Source organism: Triturus cristatus, chromosome 9 (assembly GCF_964204655.1).
Source record: "Triturus cristatus chromosome 9, aTriCri1.1, whole genome shotgun sequence".
Lineage (NCBI taxonomy): Eukaryota > Metazoa > Chordata > Amphibia > Caudata > Salamandridae > Triturus > Triturus cristatus.
Genome location: NC_140592.1, coordinates 416209652 through 416232016, shown reverse-complemented (window position 1 = coordinate 416232016; position 22365 = coordinate 416209652). Strand labels below are relative to the sequence as shown.

The following is a 22365-nucleotide window of genomic DNA, read 5'->3' as shown; positions in this document are numbered from 1 at the left end:
CGTCTAAAATTGGGGGACACTGGACACTTCTCCTTATACTCTTACAAAGCTTGGTGGAGGCTTGACATTACCAGGGTAACAAGATGGATATTCAGATTAGTCTCCTAACTACCCTGGCGATGTACACTGTGGGGATCGACAAGAAAATCAAAAATTTAAATAATCTAATCGGAAGGGCACAAGTGGATCCACTAAGGGCAGAGCCAACCTGCAATTGCTCACCTATTTTAGATAAACTGGTAAGCCTTCCAGACACAATGACTCAGCTTGTGGAGATGAAAGCAAACCTGGCACAGAATTATCTAAACAAACAAGGATCACAGAAAATCTGCAAACTACGCTCTATGTCCCCGAGAGAGAAGGATAAAAAAACGACTGCAAACAACAGCTACAAACAAAATCAAAACCAGGGAAGCGCCTGAAATTGAAGTTCATGTGAATTCAATCTCAGGGTAAAAACCAACCGATTGATAGGGTTTGTAGGGAAGAAAAAGAATATTCGGTCAACGCCTCCCTTGAAAGTACCTCTAGCTCAGTGGCAAACAGGGAGAAAATCAACAAAGCAAAAAAGAGGAAAGGAAGAATCAAGAAAATCCGACAAGCAACTAGGTTGATCCAATACTTTGATAACACGCGCATATTTACCAAATAAGCTCAACCCATAAGAAGGGCTTTCCCTGACTCTCGAGACTAGAGCTGCTAAAAAAAATAGGAAAATACAATGGGGGTATGACAAAAGAATCTATGGATGGAAAGCAAAAACTGCAACTGAACTAAAAATATCCTTCAGAAATTACGGCTAAAACTACAAATCAAAAGTCAGCTTCCATGGGAGCTTCAATACTGAGGTTTGACATATATTCCAAAAGAGATTTAGCTCTGGAAACATCATATGAGAAAGAGCATAAGGAGCAGAATCATCTCCCCTCTACTTTAGAGGGCAATCAACCCTGGTACCAACAGCAAAACCAAAAGGAAATTTTACAGATGGAGTGTGGAACATCAGCAGAAATCCCACAGCCGCATCGTTCTGATTCTACGCTGCCACATAGATCATCAAAGAGAAATCTCTCGCCAAAGGTTTCTCACAAAAGCGATTTAAAAATTGCAGGAACGGCAAGAGCACTTGAGGAAAAATGAGCCTATAGGTAAATCATTGACAGTGCACAAAATTATTCAGCATCAAAATCTAATTTAAATAAAATACAATTTTAAATATTAAACCAATCAAATCAACTGTTGTTACTACAACAAGACCCCAGAAAACTAGAAATACAGATCATGTGGTCAAATAAAACCTCAATGACCTAAAGAGAAAATGCTCACTCTGAAGGTGATCTGAGCGAGACACCCTTTGCCCTGGGAATTGGGGGGCCGGCCATATAGGAAATAGATGGTACAATTACACTTCTCTGCCTGGAATATATTTCAAAAGACCCCTTTGATATACTAAATAGAGGAAACATATTGAGGCTTATACATCAAATCCCATCTTAGGGTTTGTCAGAACGAAGGGCATCCTATCTATAGAGTTCATAAAACCTGATCATGGACATCATAGTGAGTATATTTGAGTTACATGGAACACGGGAGAACTATCCTAAAAAGTAATAAAAGAAGCAGAGACGTTCCAACGCTGGGGCATTTTGATATCCGAAACTAAAACATCCAGGTATCCCTACTCACTGAAGTACACCCGTAAAGAATCCCGTAGAATAAACATGAGAAAGCAAAGGGTATATTCAGTGCTAAGACACTCCAGAAGTAAATCGCTGGAACACGAACCAACTAGGGAGAGGTCAATGAATTGCCACCCTCACAAAGTAACATAATTGACCCACAACGGGGGTGGGTAGCTGGCACGCTTAACATGACAAGAAAATTGAAATGACAAAGACAACATACAAATGCAAGGGAAAAAACACGTTAAAAATCTGCTGCTGAAATATAAACGAGTTAGCAAATAAGGAAGACGACCGCCTTTTTAGGCAATTGTCGTACTTTAGAATTCGGGACCACGTAGGAGGCAAGGCCCTGTCAATCCCGGTAATAGTGAACCGCGAATGGTTCATGCGGTATGTACAAGTGCTTTTTGTAACGTTTTAGCTATGAATGCACTGTGTATAAGCTATTATGCATCACTACGTGGGTTCCATTTTGTATCGGTGGCCATCTTATGGTTGCCCTCACATAGGCTATATAGCATGAAGCGAATACGGGCCCTTTTAGAGCACATGTGGCTTTCTTTGACTTTTTTGTGACCTGGGCAGCTTGGCTCCGCTGCCCCGGGTCAAACTGGTCTCACGAGTTCCCCGTCCTCTGGCCACCTGTGATTAGCATCAGGGCTTGACACACCATAAAGTTCTTTCATCCTACACGAGCCTCCAGCTAATCTCTTTCACATCTGATTGTTCCTGCTTTATGGCTTGTTTCCCAAAACAGGAGATGCTCATGTTTATTGGGGCCTATCGATATCTGATGTGGGATCTGAACTTTGCTGTGTAAATAATTGCGGGCTGGCTTAACTGGAATGTGGGATGGTCATCATGACTCTGCTTTTTCGTTTGTAAATGTATACTTTATATGACCATGCCATAAACCTAGGAATGTATGCCTGAGGCAGGAAATTCTGTATTTAAGGAGAAGCTCGTTTCTGTGATTTTCAGCAGTCTCCTGAGAACATACACGCTGTTGTACTTCTAGGACGCCTGTAATTGGTCTGCAGCCAATAAACTGATCTTTGACTTCACCCAGAAGACTCTGTGTTTCTGTAGGTCTGAAACAGGAAGAACCCCGAAGTCATAGGGTGTGTTCCCCTGCACCGCTGGGCTTAAAATACCCAGTACTTCAGTTGGCGCCCAACTCGGCGCGATTTCAGCGGTACCGGTCCAAGCCAGAGGTTCGTGAGGAGCTTCGTGTGGAAATTCTGGAGGAAGGCCGCCACTTCATCGACCCCTGCATGTCGACGTGGTCCGAAGGTCTTTTCTGCGAGGTTCTCCGCGTCCCGACGGCTACGAAGGACTGCTGCCCTGATTAATCGCCCTGTTTTGGACCCTTGACGATTTTCATAGAGCGAAACCATCGAGAGAGTCTTCTGGTGACGCCATCGATCATCAATATTCAGTTAAGTATAAGTGGAGCGTCTCCCAGTTTGAATTTGGTATCCTTCGGGCTCATTTTGATTTGGTGCTTGCAAGTCCCAAAGCCAGAGGACTCGTGTATTCACGAGGCTATCGTATTCGATAATCCTTTGACGTTTGAAACTAGACTAGTGAGCGAAGATGCCTGGTGCTAGTGTATTTGGTAATTGGTTTTGTTTAAGTTGTAGAAGGGATTTCCAGTTAGAGGATTCATGTCCGGTTCCTCCAATTGGAACTCCAACTTATGAGCTTTACGTAAAACATGGCGTGGGCCCCATTGCATATAATGAAGTATGGATCCGATACACCAGAAAGGACGGTGTTTTAAAATGGCCCCAGAATAGTAGTTTCGATACAGATATCTTAGATAATTTGGAAGTAAAATTGTTTAAAAAGAAAGCCCAGCCGGCGATGTTTGATTCTTTCCGCCTATGGCGAAAAGAAGCCAAACAGAAGGAAATTAAGCTAGCGAAAAGAGATAAGAGAGAGAGAGGTATGTCAGTGATGCAAGCAGCTGTGCAATTTAAAGATAATGAGGAAGAACAAAGGAATGAGCAATTGCACAGACAGCGCAAACTAGAGATTGATAAATGTTACCCTGTTTTGTCACCCCTAGTGCAAGATGAGACAAAAGAGAAAGAGAAAGATTCCCTAATGTCCCATTTGTTAAGTTCGCCACCCCCGTATGCGCAAAATGCCACTGCACCACCACAGCTTGTAAATGCCCAACCTCTAGTAAATATGCCGCAAGTCTTCCCGCAGCCGCCAGCTCCTCCTCAGCTGGCTCCTATCCCTACAGTGCAGCCCTCTCAAGGGCCGCCGGTTTTGCTACCTGTTACCTCCGCGCTTCCTGCGACTTTGCCTAGCACACCAGCGGTTTCCTCTGGTGCTCCTTCTTGCACTACCCCGGTACCTGTCTCTGAACCTGTTTTTCTTCCCTCTGTCTATCCCCCTGTTTTCGCCTCAACTTCTCCTTCAGCACGACAACGACTAGCTAATGTAGTTACTAGTCTAATGTCGCCTTTCTTTGGGTCATCTAGTGCGACTCCTGGCTTACAGCGTAAGCAATTGCGCAGTCAGCTGCCTGGTCCCGATGAGAAAGAGGTGTTAGATCATCTGGCGCATAGGTGGATTGGTTTCCCTTCACTCTATGATGTGGAATCAGTTGTTAACGTTTTTCACCAATGGGATGCCCCAAAACAGAGGTATGTCTTTGATAAAATGTGTGAATTCCTCTGTGAGGAATTGGAGGATAATGGTGCAAACCCAAACCCACAAGAATTGTGCCAAGTGAGATTTGATTTTGAAAAAGGTATGATTGTGGGCCCTGGGGTCAATAGAGCAGTTGCGATCTTATTTGCCTTGAGGAATGATGATTGTCAACAGTCGTTGTTTGAAATAGATTTCCCTGTGGGGAGAAAGGGAAAAGCGCGACAATACCCCATGAGAGAAGTCCCTCCGGTATGGAAGGAAGCGGTTGCGGCTGATGCCGCTCGAGGTATAGTTGCTGCTCCAGCACATTTTCAACGTGTTTGGGTACATGTCCCATGGAAGCGATCCGAGGTGTTAGCACTTAAACAGACATTACCTGATCCCCGTAAAAACCCCTGCAGGATATTATAAGGAGTTGTCACAAACTGCAGAATCATGTGTAATGAATTTGGCTGACATAGATATGCTGTTTGGGAATGTGGTTCCACAGCCTTTATGGGGATCCATTCGTAATGTAGATCACGCTGCAGAATTGGGTGATACCTGGGCTAATATTGTTGCTGCAGACGCTAGACAAGTTGGTGGTGCAAAACCTGAGCCCCTCATAGCAGTGCTCCCTGGTAGAATTATTACCTACATGAAAACTATAATGCCTGCGATGCGCGTAAATTGGGATAAACTATCCGCATGTAAGCAGAAGAAAGATGAGACAGTGTCTGATTTTTTACCAGGTTTGAAGAAACGTTTATCGACCACAGTGGTCAAGACATGAGCACTGAAGGTGGCCAACGGTTATTTGTTGATAAATTTGTGCAGAATCTACTTCCCGAGTTGTGTAAGAAATTAAAAGATTCAGAAAGTTCCTGGGCTGTCTCTTCTTCAGCGCAAATACTGGCTACTGCACAGTATTATGAGAATAGAGACAAAGATGAGAAGGATAGAACAGATAAGAAAACGAAAGAACTAAAGACAAAGGTCCTCTTGCAACAGGCTTATCCACCACGTGGAGGACAGAGTAACTATAGGCAAACACAAGGTATCTATCAGCAGCCCCAACAGTTTCAGAGTAATCAGCAAATGAATGGGTATTATCAACCACGAATCCCTGTAGGTCCCAACCAATGTTCATATTGCAAAGAGGAAGGTCATTTTAAATATAGTTGCCCTAAATTGATGCAGCGTAACAGTAATGCGTATGGCGCAAGAGGTAGAGGTGGTCAGCAAGCTCCTAGAGGCAGAGGGCGTGGAAATCTTCCCCAGAACGCGCGTCCTCTTCCGCCTCAAAATACCATAAATAGCTTTGATCAGCAAGCCAATGCGACTGGTAATACAGCTCAGTACTACAATAATGATTATTATGCGGAAGACGACAATGTAGAAGACAATGATTACTAGGACAGCCGTAGACAGAGAGAGGGAGTTGTTTCAGTGCCAGTGGATCAGAGTGGACCCTATGTTAGAGTAACTACAGCAAATGTAACGGAGCCCTTTCTGCTGGACACTGGTGCTGCAAAGAGTTCAATCATGCATTCAAAACTCCCTGGCGCGCCTCTGTCTGGCGAAATGAATGTCTCAGTAGGTTTTTCTGGCGCCCCAATTAGGAACCCGATTTCTAGTCCTATGTCACTTTCTGTTGGACCTTGCGAGCTAAAAGCACCCCTCATTCTAACAACAGGTTGTGGTGAAAATTTGCTAGGCTTAGATTTGCTAAAAAGATTGCATGCAACACTATATTGTTCTCCCTCAGGAGTACAACTTACATTAGGTAAGAAAGTGATTTCGCCAATGTATTTGTCCAAAAACGCAATGCCACCTGAATTGTCATCCCTTCAGGATGCCCTCTGGGCCACTGGTCCCAATGATGTGGGTCTCTTGGAAATACCGCCATATGTGGTCACTTTAAAAGCCAATGTCAGATTGCCACGTATTCCCCAGTATAAGATCTCCAATGAAGGTCAGAAAGCATTGTTAGCAATTGTCAGTGATTTGATTAAAAAGGGTGTGATTGAAGAGACAAGAGGTAATGTTTGCAATAGTCCTGTTTTACCTGTCTTAAAACGAACGGACCCTTCACAGCCACCTGTTTACAGATTTGTGATTGATCTTAGAGAGGTTAATAAGATTGTTGTGCCACAGTTTCCAGTTGTCCCTGATATAACTGCCTTGTTAACCATGATTCCAGCCTCGGCTGCATGGTTCTCAGTAATCGATCTGAAGAATGCTTTCTTTAGCATCCCAATTGCAGAGGAGAGCAGAGACATTTTTGGCTTCAGTTTAGGAGGTCGCAGTTTCCGCTTTAAACGCGCTCCCAGGGCTACTGTGAGAGTCCATCAATATACAGTCAGGCTTTAAAAGCACAGCTTGATGCACTGGTTTTACCCAGTGGCGCTATCCTCATTCAGTACGTTGACGATTTACTAATCGCCGCGGATACTGAAAAGATTTGCAAAAACGCTACCTTGTCATTGTTGCGTCATTTGTCTGCCTACTATCACGAAGTGTCTCTCTCAAAGCTGCAATATTGTCGACAAGAGGTGACCTACCTAGGTCATCTCTTATCGAAGGAGGGAAGGAAACTGACCCCAGAAAGAATTCAAGCCATTGCACAGTTGAGTGTGCCAAGAACACAGAGAGAAGTGCGTGCTTTCTTGGGCATTACTTCATACTGTAGGCATTGGATTCCTAATTTTTCCTTGTTGGCAAAACCTTTGTTAGCATTAACATGCAAAGACACACCGAATCCTATCCCATGGTCTGAAGAGTGTCAGAAAAGTTTTTGGGAATTGCGTGATGCATTGTGTTCAGCTCCTGTGTTGGGTACCCCTGACTACAGCAAGCCTTTTACATTGTATGTTCATGAGAAAGATGGTTGCGCATTATCAGTGTTAACACAGCCTTTTGGCGACAGACCGCGTCCATGCGTGTATTTTTCGTCAACCTTGGACCCGGTAGCGAGGGCATTGCCAAGTTGTCTGAGAGCCACAGCGGCTGCAGCTATGTCTATTCGACAGTCTGCTGGCCTAGTAATGGATAACACATTGATCGTTATGGTTCCACATGCTGTGGACACATTGTTAAACAGGACCAAGACACAACACTTAACTAGTGCACGATTATCTGGTTATGAGCGGACACTGTTAGCAAACCATATACACATAAAGAGATGCAACACGTTGAATCCAGCTACACTATTACCAATCCCAGCAGACCTAGATGAGATTGAGCAACATGATTGTCTGTTCAGAACAGAAGAGGAGACGAAAGGGAGAGTAGATCTCAAAGATACTCCCCTGACTGAGTGTGATGGTACTTTATGGGTGGATGGTTCGTGTTTCAAGCTTCCGAATGGTGATACGACTACTGCATATGCTATCACGACTTTGCACACGATTGTGGAAACTGCGCGTGTGCCACAAAATTCGGCTCAAGCAGCAGAATTGATTGCCCTTACGAGAGCATGCGTGTTGTCTGAAGGAATGAAAGTGAACATATACACTGATAGCCAGTACGCCTTTGGCGTGGCTCATAGTTTTGGGCGATTGTGGAAGGAACGTGGGTTCCTGACTTCGCATGGAGCTAAGATTCAGAATGGCAAGTTGGTGAATGATTTCCTTGAGTCGCTGACCCTACCATTGCAAGTTGCGATTATGAAATGCAGTGCGCACAGGAAAATCACTGATGATGTTGGTCGTGGTAACGCGTTTGCTGATGAAGTTGCGAAAGAAACAGCAAAAGATGTGAAGACTCGAATGTATGTTGCAGGCCCTGCCAGATGGGTTGGTGATGTTGGAATGTGTGAAAACACAATAGAGAGTGTAAAGTCCCTTCAAGCTGAAGCCACAGAGAAAGAGTTGAGCAAGTGGAGAGAAAGTATGGGTAAGTTGGTTGAGAATGGTTGTTGGATTGATTTGTCAGAACATAGGCGATGGTTGTTACCTGATGCATATGTGCTTCCAGTGGTTACTATGGCACATGGAAGGGCACATATCAGTACGAAAGGAATCTGTAAGTTGTTGGCTCCAGTATGGCAGAATGCTGGAATTCCTAAGTGTGCAGAGAACGTGGTCAAGAATTGTATGGTATGTTTGAAGTACAACCCTGGTAGGGGGACCCCAACTCCAGCTGGTCATTTTGCGCCTCAATCATATCCATTTGAAGTTTTTCAGCTAGATTGTATCCACATGGAAAGGTGCAACAACCTGAAATACGCATTAGTGGTTGTTTGCGCTTTCTCAAAATGGATAGAGGCCTATCCCCTAAAGGACAACACTGCTCTGTCCACAGCCAAAACCCTTGTGAAGGAATTTTTTCCTAGGTTTGGAATGCCAAGAATGGTGTGGAGTGATAATGGAAGTGAGTTTGTGGGTAAAGTGATGAAGAATGTGTGTGAGGGACTAGGTATAAAGCAAAAGTTCCACGCTGCAAATCACCCCCAATCAGCTGGATTAGTAGAGCGCTATAATGGCGCTCTAAAACTCAAACTGGCCAAAATCCAAGCGAGCTCAGGTCTTAAATGGCCTGACGCTCTGCCTCTAGCACTCCTGTCCACCAGAATGACCGTACACTCCCGAGTGGGACTTAGTCCCTACGAGGTCGTTTTTGGCCGCCAGGCCAATGTATGGGGTGTGCCAAGACCGATGAAATTCAGTGAAATCGAGCATCCAGTATTGTTTGATTACTTGCACGAATTGACAGCTAAACTGCGTGTTTTACACCAACAGGTGCATGATACTCTCCCCCCGGCTTCTGAAGCTCCTGGACACCCTATCGAACCAGGCACGTGGATCCTTGTGAAAAACTTTCAGCGGAAAACCAACGATGAGCCCCGCTGGATTGGCCCTCACCTCGTACTACTGTCTACAAGATCAGCTGTTCGAGTGAAGGGGAAGAAAAACTGGATCCACGGTGCCCACATCAAAAGGATCCCTTTGCCTCTGCCGTATGACCAGTGGGTCCAGGAGGGTAACGCAGACTCTGAAACAGACACTGTACCTCGTTTTGTGCCGTTCAGTGATGCGCGCATAAAAGGCACAACTTCAACGCAGGAAAGTGACGATATTTTGCAAGAAGCTGTGCCACCGTCAATTCGATTGGACACTACAGAGCCTGAACTTTTGTTCCAAGATCAAACAGTACCTGGCCGTTCTCGCTACGATCTAAGGCCAAGGCCTATGGACAAATAAATATTCTTTTCCTTTTACCTTTCTATCTTTTGATAACCAGAGTTCTCCCATCTGAAGGACTTTCTTGATTTTTGTTTTTCGAACCACCATCCGGGTTCAGCCGCAGGGTCGCGGTGCCAAGACTTTGGGGTACAGGCCGAAGACGTTAGTTCGACGGTTCTGGTTGGTCTAGGGCGTTCCCTGGACTGACAGGCGTACTCCTTAGCAGAAGAAACTCACCCGCCGCGAGCGGCACGATTAGAGGATGGAGTTTTTTAAGATGGAGAGACTCACTGAGGAAATGAACTTTAAAGCAAGAATGTGTAAAATAATGAAAAGCAAACGTTTTGTGTTTTTATGCCTGTTTGTATTATGTAGTATGATAGTGTTTACTGTAGGATTTGTATTCCTCTCCTCTCAAGAGCCCATTGCACCCACTGTACAGCCTATACCTCCTCCTACTGTCTCCTCACACTCTTTTCACCCTCTGCCTGAACATGAACAAGCTAGACGGTCTGAATTTGTAAATAACTCGTTTATTCAGCTCCTGCACCAGCACCAACTAGTCATGAATACGACCAATTGTTGGGTGTGTGGTTTAATGCCACATACCATTAATAAGGGTATTCCCTATCTGGTGCTGCCGTATAGTTACAATGGATCGTCATGGGCATTCCAGACCATGTTTCTCTATGCACTAGAGGCGTACTGCCCGCGACAACCGCGTTCCATCAGACCTAGCACCAATAATAAGGCTTTACTGAAAGGAGTTGCCGATATGAGCAGAGATATCGATGCATACTCATCTATTCCCAAAGAAGAGTTGAGAGCTTATGTAGGGTGGAACGCGACGGGGTATAGTATTAGTCTGGGTGAAAGACAGCGAAAAATCTCATCCCCAATCTGGGTCGTACCCCACATAGGTCGGTTTTGTTTGCAAGGTAATGGTCAGAATCCTAGAGCTCAACTGGGAAGAAGTGACTGTACTGAAACATACACTTTTCCGTCACAGTTTTCCCCTGCGTTTTTGGCTGCCAAGGGTACATATTTTATCTGCAATGACCAAGCATATACATGGTTGCCCCCTGACTTTTTGGGCACATGTTATATTGCAAATCTGCTACCGCCAACCTTTACTGCCGCCTCCGACTATCACAAGACCAGAGTTGTGAGAGGCGTGATTAGTAAGGAGGACACTGCGGGTCAGGAAGCGGGAGATTTCTTTTTGGGTTTCCTGCCGTTTTGGGGACCTATGGTTAATAGTAGGAACCTAAGACAACTGACTCGTGTGGTTGAATCCACTGTTAATGTTACGGCTGGTGCCCTTGGTAATTTGACAGCTGAGCTCCAAGCGGATCGCCTCATGACTTTGCAGAACCGCATGGTTCTAGACGTCATACTTGCAGATCGTGGTGGGGTATGTAAGGTTATCCAATCCAGTTGTTGCATTTTCATACAAGACAACGCTCCAACAGTTTATCAAGCCATCTCCAAACTACATAAAATATCTGAGTCCATACACGTGGATAAAGGAGATTGGTCACTGATGGGGTGGTTCTGGGAACTGATATCTGCCTGGGGTTGGAAAGTTCTGATGGTCATCGGAATGATCTTAGCCATCCTTTTCCTGTTCTGTCTGTGCATACAGTGTGCTCCTGCGATATGTGGCCTCTGTGCTACATTATGTGTAAGGAAACCTGTATCGAGGGACGAGCTAAATAATAGGATGATGCTACAGCAACATCTCCATGACTTCGTGAATATTGACCTAGACTCGGATTGAAGTGAGTATAGTTATTGCCTATGTAAGGGCAAAAGGAGGGTCTGTCGTACTTTAGAATTCGGGACCGCGTAGGAGGCAAGGCCCTGTCAATCCCGGTAATAGTGAACCGCGAATGGTTAATGCGGTATGTACCAGTGCTTTTTGTAACGTTTTAGCTATGAATGCACTGTGTATACGCTATTATGCATCACTACGTGGGTTCCATTTTGTATCGGTGGCCATCTTATGGTTGCCCTCACATAGGCTATATAGCAGGAAGCGAATACGGGCCCTTTTAGAGCACATGTGGCTTTCTTTGACTTTTTTGTGACCTGGGCAGCTTGGCTCCGCTGCCCCGGATCAAACTGGTCTCACGAGTTCCCCGTCCTCTGGCCACCTGTGATTAGCATCAGGGCTTGACACACCATAAAGTTCTTTCATCCTACACGAGCCTCCAGCTAATCTCTTTCACATCTAATTGTTCCTGCTTTATGGCTTGTTTCCCAAAACAGGAGATGCTCATGTTTATTGGGGCCTATCGATATCTGATGTGGGATCTGAACTTTGCGGTGTAAATAATTGCGGGCTGGCTTAACTGGAATGTGGGATGGTCATCATGACTCTGCTTTTTCGTTTGTAAATGTATACTTTATATGACCATGCCATAAACCTAGGAATGTATGCCTGAGGCAGGAAATTCTGTATTTAAGGAGAAGCTCGTTTCTGTGATTTTCAGCAGTCTCCTGAGAACATACACGCTGTTATACTTCTAGGACGCCTGTAATTGGTCTGCAGCCAATAAACTGATCTTTGACTTCACCCAGAAGACTCTTTGTTTCTGTAGGTCTGAAACAGGAAGAACGCCGAAGTCATAGGGTGTGTTCCCCTGCACCGCTGGTCTTAAAATACCCAGTACTTCACAATGCCTATGTAATTTCCCTGTAGTGCTAGTGCAAGAAACTTAGGCAAACAAATCAGTGCCACTGGAAGGTTCTTCTCTCCAGCAACCTAAGCTCAAAAGCACGGAAACCTAAAAGTGGGTCTAGCAATTTATCTATCAACCTCAATCCACATGGTGGGCAAAGAACATCCACCCTAGCAAAACATCAAGACTAAAACTCTCTAAAGCTCTGATAGACAAACTTATGAATCTAAAAGTTGAACAAGGGACTAGTTCCCTCCGAGTCTCAGGGGACTTTACTATGAATCTGATGGATGCCCCTTCATTAAATGAATTGCTTAGCACACAAAATAAAGCGTGGGGTGTACAGCATCAAAAAATCTCAAGAAAGCACAGAACAGACAAGAAAGGCCGACTGCTTACAGGTAACCTTGAACATCTTGGGCTTCAGGCCCTAAATGGCAGTTTTGCTGAAGACCAACTGCCGGGACTAACATATCACTCAAAAACTGGAGCATCCTTGATTGATTATACATTCATGGACATATCTCTAATGCAACAAGTATCTCCGTATGCACTGGGAGAGAAGATTGACCGAGACCACCACCCACAGGAAATAGTCCTAATAATTTCCCCACTAGAACATGAATTGTCAAAAGACCGGGCGATAGCTATATACACAATTCTAAATAAGAGAATAATATGGATGACAGATTCCCTACCAACTCTCATTCGGAGCACAAAGTAACTATTTCTTACTATTGACGTGAAGCTAGACCTAGTTTCAAGATGGGAGGCTTTTACAGCAGAATATGCAGCACTCTTTGCAACCGCAGCAGTAAACAGGGCCGGACTGGGAACTGAAAGCAGCCCTGGCAAATTTTGACAGACCAGCCCCTGCCCCGCGAGCGCGCGTAGCGAGCGCGCGCAGCGCGCGAGCCCGACAGCTACTAGGGGGGTTTGGGGGGGTTTTCCCCCCAAGAAAATTTTGGAAAACGACAGTCCAAAACTGTGAATTTTACAACACATTTTTCATTACATATTCAAATTGTATCAACTTTCAAAGCACAGTAAATAGTAGATGATGACCTTAAAGAACATCAGGTTACCCACCCAGTCATATGTACCCATAGACATTCTTTCAGAGAACATCAAAAATAGACACAAGTAGTGAATTAGAGAGAACAAAGTAAAAGTGAGACCAGCCCCAACATGGTGTGTAGCGAGCAAGCGCAGTGAGCAACCACTACTAGGGGGAGTGACCAGTCCGGCCCTGTCCACCACCACCACCACCACCACTGCGCAAGGCGCCCGCCCAGTGCCAAGTTACTGTGCCACCCACCACTGTATAGCCGAAGGAATGAGTCAATCTATATGCCTATAATAGAGGCTGAGACAAATTGAAGATGTCTAGCTCTTTGAGATAATACTTGTAGGAATGTCATACTTTTGGGAGGAGTCTTGCTACAAACATATTAGCATTCTACTATGTCTCTGATAGTTGCCTTAAACCCCCTCCAGCAAAACAATATTTTAAAAAAAAGAAAAAGTCTCTAATGCCCTGTGGCAACCTGCCCCCCTCATGTGTGTATGTATGTATGTATGTATGTATGTATGTATATATATATTTTAAAAAAGCCCATTGTGACCTGGGGACTCTCCTCCACTGCAGACCTTAAAAGAACGCATCAAACTCAAGGTCTTTGGGGATTCTGAACTCTGACTCTAATCTGTAGAGTGATTCAGTAACTCTTGCTATGAGAACAATACAGTGATTTAAATAGACTATATGACATGCACAAAATCAAAAAGGTGAATGTTGCCTCTTTTAAATTGGTAGGCACTAAGACAAAAAGACAGAATGTGAGGAAAGACCATGCATAAAACACAGAGTAATGGTTTTTGAAGGCAGAGATGTTAATGCTTAGCAGTCTAGCAGATGCATTTTACAATGCATGTTTTGGAGAACTGCAATGCAGATACAGTACTGCCGGGCCCGGGCTCTGTAAGCTGCCGGAGCAATGAGCCAGCCATGATCTGATGGTGTGACTGAAGAAAATCTAATTTAAACCAAGTGGGTAATTACAGCCACATAATTGGTATTCCCTGCTCCCGACTGTGGGGGTGTTTATCTTTCCCACTCTGCTTCCATCATAGAACCTAGGTAATTTCCTATGAGCTTGAAAACGTACAGCTTGGGAAAAAGCTTGAATTAGGTGTAAAATAAATGAATCCATCCAGTGTTCTGTTGCTCAGTCGTTATATATGCCAATGGTCTTACATATTTTACACTAAAATGATTCTAGCACCAGAGAGGCAATTCATAAATGTAAAATGCAACCCGAGATCCAACACTTTTAAAAACAATTCATAAATGTAAAAAGCAACCTGCGGAAGAGACACATTTAGAAAATAGAAAGCTTTATTTCTTGTTTGTTTTGAGGGATTGTTGGGTTTTGAGGGATTGTGGTGCATTAACTTTTCTGTCTCCTGCTAATTTACAAACACATTCATGTATTGCGTGTTGTCTCACTCCACTCGTGATGCTGCAGGCAGCCAGTCACGCGCACTTTTAATGGCGCGAGGCGCAATGCGCATGCGGCATGATGACATCAGCCGCACCCTAAGGCACGCAGGCGCCGCGGACGATGAGACAATGCATCATTCTGCGCGTGGCGCACAGGCACCTCCTCCTCCTACTGAAAATGAGGGGTAATTGGAACAAGGCCTTCTAGATGAATAGTCAGAGTCTTTCTTAATCCTTGTTGCTCCCTCCCCTAGTCTTGGTGTCACGTCACACATAATAGCAACGCATGAAATGGGATACAGAACTGCAGGTTAGTCCGGGTCCCACCCTGACCCAGTGTATCTGCATGCGCCTGAGAAGTGTCTGTCCTGTACTCTCCCATTAAATGCATTTACTTACACCCCTGCCGAGGAGAGCCCTTGGTCTCACTTTAAATTAAAGTAGTGCGGGTACTAGGTAAGGTACCTGACTATACCTGCCCATTTAAAGCACAGCTTTCTTTAGACCTTCGGTTCATGTGCCTTCAGGCTGCTTCCTGTTGGCTGGTCTAGGCCTCCCATACCCGAGACTGATGCTGCCCCCCCGGGCCCAGGCCCAGGCCCAGACAGTGCAGTGCTGTGGTAACCTTCTCACAATGAACCGAAGATCGTTCAAATTAGCTCTCCTTGTCCCAACCACATCAAAAAGAAAGAGACACGAAGTAAGAACCACAAAGTGCCCAGGCCCAGACCTCTAGAATGGTCCTGATCTATTGATAGGCAATAAGGACACTGCTGTCTCTTCTGGAAAGATTGGAAACCCTTCCCCTTCAGAGATGCATTCGACCCACAGTCGTGTGGATAGAAACCATGCCTGGATCAGAAACTGAAACCTCTGTTTCCCAAAAACACTTTGAACGATTTATTTTCTCTGACCTCTAGATCCGGCCTTTGTATTGCTCATCTCAACCAAGTGCTCTGAAGTGGCTGCTGGCATACATGTTATCACTGTAGAAAACGGCTTCACTAAATAAACAACTATCAGAATGAAACAACATGCACAATAGATAGCATAGCAACAACCTGAAGAAAACTGGAGGGAAGAATTAAAGATTAAGATGTGAAACAGAGGCCCAGGCGGCGGCCAGATTAACAAAAAATCGGGATGCGCTGCACAGCATTGAAAGTATGTGCAAGCAAGTTGCGAGAATCAGCCTTAGGTCACCGCCTTCCCAGCAGCAGAATCCTGTGAATGGAACACCTGTGACAGGCCGGGCCCTCCAATGTGATGTCACGAGGTCCGCGCTGGCACCAGCAGCAGAATCCTGTGGATGGAACACCTGTGACAGGCCAGGCCCTCCAATGTGATGTCACGTTGTCCCCGCTAAGTTCAGAGGGGAGGCCACCGTCGCAGCATAGACAAGCAGAGGCCACAGATGGGGAAGAATGTCGAGTAGGATGCGATAGTCTGAGGTTCATCGCAGGATCATTTTTGTGACTGAATAGGTGTTTGCTTTTTTCTGGAAATTCGATTAAAACTGTCTCGCCTGCTCCCTCCCCCTTACACTGCAAGACACAATCGCCCATGAACCAGTGATGATGTAGGGTGACACGTGGAAAAGTCTCTATGTGTCGTGTCCTTGGTATAAAAAGCTGGTAACCAGGCAGCTGCTGAATGCTGTTTCAAGTACTGTGACGCACATTTTTTTTCATTTCACGATACAACTTGAACTCAGTGTAAATGTTTTAAATTGAGTTCAAGTTGTGTCAGGAAATGAAAACAATTGTGGTCAAGTATTTACAAATAGCCGCATCATCCGTATGCCGAATATTGCTACGCAAACTCAATTATCTCGCGATGCTGAGTAGGTATTGTTTTAAAGCAATTTAATAGCACTAATTTTAACCAAAAAGTATGGAAGGGTGAGTCAGCACTGGCGAATCTGGAAACGGGATACATTCCAAGCTCAGCAGCAGGTGCATTTGTCCACTGAGGTATTTGTGGAGCTTGTATTTAATCACTTCTCTGCTTCTGTGATACAGCAGCAGCAGGAGAACTGGCATCTTGTTCGTTTTGTCATTTTTTAGACGCATATTGTTTTTTGCTAAAAAAAACGTTACCAGCCTACACTTTGAGAGCTCTGTGAGAAATGCTCAGGACGACACAGTACGGCTACAGGGTAGCTAGCGATTAAAAATCCGATCTATTGGTTCCGAAGTCGACAGATAGCTAGCCTTTTACCCCCACCACGTCCTTGCAGTGGGCCCCGATCCTTGCCGCTCTTGCCCCGCCAACTCCCCCCACATTCCTTCCTGTTCAGCTTGCCAGGCAGGTACAGCCAATGAAAAATGTATTTTTAGCACAGTAGTGCTGCGCCGCCCAACACCCATAAATCAAATCTGGCCACCACTGGTCTGCAAACAAACAAATAACACTCACCTGCGCTGCGGGCAGCAAACAGGGGAGATTAAATTACGGGGTGCGGAATCCGGATCTCTTTCCTGGCTAGTGGCTGTCCTGTCCTGCAGTCTTCCTCTCTGGCCTCAGAATGCCTGCCTCGACCTCGCCTCAGCCACGCGCACTTCCCAATGCGCATGAGCACCACTGCAGACCCTACCCTAAAAAAAACAGCGGCGCCGCGGAGGCGGTGACATATGCGTGCTGCGCGCGTCTTCATCAACAGTACAGACATGGATGGTCAGGTGACAGGAGAGGTGAGGTCAGGTGGTGGTGGTGACGTAGTGTGCAATACACAGCAAGGATGAGTAGGGCCTGGCTGCCGCCTGATCAAATTGAAATGGTTTTATTTAAAATCGGCGCGGCACCGCAGCTCACACCAGGACTCTCAGACAGCCAGGGGCGACCTTATTGTGCTTAATGTACTGCTGTACGCACTGTGTGTTCTGTTGCTGGGGCCGATTTCAAATCGGCCCCAACAATAAAACCGGCCCCCTGTCACGAAACCGGCCCCCACCCCATCCAGCCTACCGGGGGATTGCCCGGTGCCCGGAGTGACCAGTCCGGCCCTGGCAGTAAATCAGCAAAAAGGCCCAGGAGCAAGCACTTATCCCCAAGGGACCTCATAGAGAAGTCACCATATCAAGGGATAAAAAGGCAGGTAAACCAATTGTGGGGACAAATGAAGAAAGCCCCAAACAATTTGAACCACTGGCATGAACTGAGAAAAGCAAAAATAAATCTTTAAAAAGCTGAAATGGTAAAATCAGAAAACCAAAAAAGAAACCTTCTGAACTAAAGGACTTCATGACGCCAAACTAAATCACTCTGCAAACAACATCAACAAACCCATGCCGCAAGCACTAAGCTCAAACATCTCAGAAGGCACTTGGATCAGCTTCTAAAAAACTAATTTCCATACAAGGGCTGAAACTCGCGTAAACAGAAAGGAGTATACATCACTAGAACAACAGGACCAAATTTTAAATCAACTTTTCCAACTAAAATCTCACGACATAATTTCTGCCACAGATCTCAACTCCAGAAGTCGAGCCATTCTCTCATCTGCAATCAACATACGGAATATCAAGAGGCAGAACACGAAAGCCCGATGAGAGGGAGCAACAGGTCCAAATGGGAATGCACCAGCAATCCTCAAAGAAGAAAAGCTGAGAGGCTAGCTTCTCATTATAAATCTTTCCTAAACTGTGGAAGAGTACCTGCGTCATGGAATGGTTCAGTGATTTCGACGATATTAAAGCGAGGAGACCAAAACAAACCTGAGAACCACCTCTGGTAGCCCTAATCAACAATGAAGCAAAATATTTTACTGGTCTTGTTTCTGAAGAGTTACAGCACTGGGCAGAGGAACACCACATCATTCCACCGAATCAGACAAAGTTCACTAAAGAAACTGGGTCCATAACAAACATCATTGCCCTTATTCTAATAAAAGATTTTGCAATAAAATATAAACAACCAGTCGACCTGTGTTCCATAGACTACAGTTCAGCCTTTGATAAGGTGAACCGTAAAATCTTATGGCACAAATTGGCAGGCTGCACGAAACCATATGGTCTTCTAAAAGTACTGCAAATGCTGCATATAGACACATGGATAAGGACAAAACTTGGAAGTGGATCTCGCCTATCTAGGGGAATAACAACAGCAGATGGCTTAAACAGGGACGTGTCCTTGCACTAACACTTTTTAATTTGTTTCTCATGGATCTCCGATCCTTACTAAACACATTAACTAGTAATGAACCGAAATTGGGCGGTTTCATAATATCAAACGTTTTATATGCAGAAGGTTTTTTTCTAATAAGCAGAACAATAGTGGGACTGCAGAAACTCTTGGACGTGACTGAGCAATACTCAAAAAATAATGGGCTAACCATTCATCTAACCAAAACCAAAACACTCATGTTTCATAGGAAGAAATTGAGGACACATAGCTGGCGTCTAGCCACTGAAAAAGTGGAAAATACAGACGCATCTAAGTACCTGGGAGATCGGTTATCTCCAAATGGGAGTTTCGCAGCCCAAATGGAAGAAATTAATAAGAAAGGGCAGGCACTTGGAGCCGGCCTAGGAATAGTTCATAGGAAAATGAAAGGCTTGTCCTTCAGCCCAGTACTGCAGGTAGCTTAAGCCAGTATTTTGCCTACATTGACCTATGGAAGTGAGGCTCAGAGGGATGGGACAGCAAGACATTAGACCTCATAGTCTCATGAATATATAAAGCAATTTTTCATCTACCAACATATGTAGCCCCAGTGTAGGAAAGCAGAGTCTGCTTCTAATGGTTACCCCCACTTTTGCTTGATGTTACACTGTTTTTGACTAGTCTGACTAGGATCCTGCTAATCAGGACCCCAGTCTATCTGCTTTTTCCCTAAAATGTTATGTTATGTACTTAGGTACACTCCAGATTGGATACTGGGGTACCCTTGTCAGTCCCGAGTATATGATACACATGTACCCAGGGCATAGGTACCCCTGAGGCCTCCCATGGGCTGAAGCATGTATTATACAACTCATGAGAGGCAATGCAAAATGGAAATAAGGCCTGCCGTTGCAGCCTGTGTAAGATGTTGCATACACCACTTACTATAGATATAGGTTTACTATATCTACAGGATTACACTTAAAACCTACAAGTCATCGCTATAGCAGGCCTTGACAAACCTGAAGGCAGGGTGCTGGGTTTTACGTGAGAGAGTGCCCCTGCATTAGCAGAGCACCCCTGCAGCCTTTGGAGACCACTCTCCCGGGTAGTCGGTGACGCAGCCACACATATAGGTAGAGGTGTATTATATGCTCACGTAAAATGCTATCTCGAAAGTGACTGCAACAAACCATATTGTGATTGGTATCAAATACCTAGGAATCATACCTCCACACCGATAACTGGTGTGGGAGGTATGATTCCACCCTTCAGAAGCAAGCTTCATGGGGTCATTGGCCTTCTCGGTACCAGCCTTCTCGACCCGGACAGCACAAAATGGTTGCTGCCGACAGAGATACATTTCTGCCGTCCTGCTGCTGAGCCAAGCTCGAGCAAAGGAAGGCAGCACAATAGGCATCCTGTCACAGGGAGGTGTGACCACCCCCCAGACAGGATTTAGTGTATTGGAGCTGGGTGGGTGCACATCCAACGTGCCTGAAAGTATGCACAAGAGACACATTTTGTGTCCCTGTGCATAGTTCTGTTCAACTCTCTAACAAAGAGAGAGGGACCCCAACACCAAGGGAGAGGGGTGCCAAGTAAGACCGTAGTCAAAAAAGAGGGACCTCCCTTGGTTCTCTAGATGTGCCAACAATCATACAACACTCAACACTATACTTGAAAAATAACGGGTTATGAACCGGCAACAACGAAGCAAACAAACAAGCTACTAAATCAATAGTTTATTAAAATTAGTCACATAAATCTCACCAAAAATGAGCAGTTATGCACATATATTAGAAAACAGTTTGTTAACAATTTTTCAAAATACACAAAAAAAATATAATAATAATTTTAAAAATCGATAAAAATGCACATGTGATTCAATGACATATGATGCAATGACAGCACAGCAGTGATACTCACTGTCAGTGTACAATACACAAATTAATAAAAACAGGAAAATTGGGAAAAGAAAAGAGAAGGAAGAAGGTCAGGATGGTTATTCCTACTTCCAAAAGGGAGAATCGCTTAATCATAGACTGATTAGTTGTGACCCTAAGAACAATTAATTACGTTATGTGTTTCGCACAACCCTTGTTGTCATAACATTTATTCGATTCCCCTTTACATGAGCATCGACGCGTTTCGGTAGGCCACAGGTGACGGCCAACACCTTCCTCAGGATTATTTGCTGATCCCAATTACACAATTAAAAAATCTGAAAAACATGTGCAACAAAACTAGTATGAGTGACTACCTCTATTGTACATCTGAGACATTATTTGATATGCTTCATTGATCACGATTCTACCCAAGTTAAAGGAACAATCCCATATAAGCCAAACATACACTCTTTCATACCTCACTATGTGAATACATAGTGCTTGTTGATAAATAGAAATGATTAGAATTTTTTTTTTCTTTTTCCACATTTAAGGAGTCAAACAGCTAGTAGTGCTAATATTTGCAACTAAGCTGTAGTGGGAGGATATCCTCTCTTGCACTGTGGTTACATATAATTTTGTCATTAGCATAGTAGTTGGACACCAATTATTCTCACCTTCATTTATCTATGCTTAAATTACATGCTACACCAACATTGAAGTTTTAATAAGAGAACTTTTTATCCACACATGCATACATATTCTTTTTTACTGCATTTTAATGGGAAATTCAAGAAAGATTTGAGATGTTACCTTACGGTTCTTTGTAGCTAGCATAAATGAAGGCCCCACAAAGATGGGTGATCCATCAATAAGCTCATAGATGATAATCACACGAAGATTCTGTTACCTAACATTAAAATCAACAAAAAAACAACAAAAATGTCCTTAAATTGTTTTGCCCTTCCATAAAAGGCTAAGGTTCCCGTCTATTTAGTCCAACTACAAACTCAACCCCCCTTGAGTCCGATATTTACCATTCAGCTCTTTTGATGCAGCCAAGCGATATGAACACCCTTCCTTGGCTGTAAATATTCAACTTAATCGTCGGTCCCTATCCAGTAAAAAATTTTTTATCTGAAACAGAGTAGAGGCATCTTTTATTAGCCTACATATTTTAAGCGTCTTGACTGTTTTTCATTTTTTATATAGCATATATGGTCAGATCAAAGTGCTAAATTCCCCATGTATAAGGAACTGAGCCTACACGAATGTCGCTCCTATTGACTAAACTTAACCCCATACGATTAAAGCCGAAACCTGCTCTTCTTGGCTATATATACGAGGGTTGTCAAGCCTCGCTGGTGACATGAACTAATACAACTCTAACCTTTATAAAACTCAATGCATAGAGAGGCGGCTTTAAATCTCGAGTGCCCTACAGACCTACCGCAAATACATTCACTTAATGAAGATAGATACCTTAAAATTCGTCTTCTAGCCCCCTTTAAGCGTGATAAGGATGGTGGATTCCACAATCATGTGTGTCCCTATAGCGAAAAAAGCACAAGTAGCGGAAGAAAATTAGTAATCCCCAAGGCATCCATTAGCACGAGCAGTTCTCGACTGCTATCTCTTTACGTACCTGAAAAGGGCTCGATCACATCC

General features: G+C 44.3%; 1 protein-coding gene across 1 annotated transcript in view; it reads left to right on the top strand.

Annotated features, from left to right (window-relative positions):
* LOC146798073 (cytochrome P450 2G1-like) overlaps positions 1-22365 on the top strand; it is a 998619-nt gene that overhangs the window by 597792 nt on the left and 378462 nt on the right. Inside the window, exon 10 of the mRNA XM_085625291.1 lies at positions 22254-22267. Coding sequence (XP_085481417.1) covers positions 22254-22267 — 14 coding nt within the window. The remainder of the gene's footprint in view (positions 1-22253; positions 22268-22365) is intronic.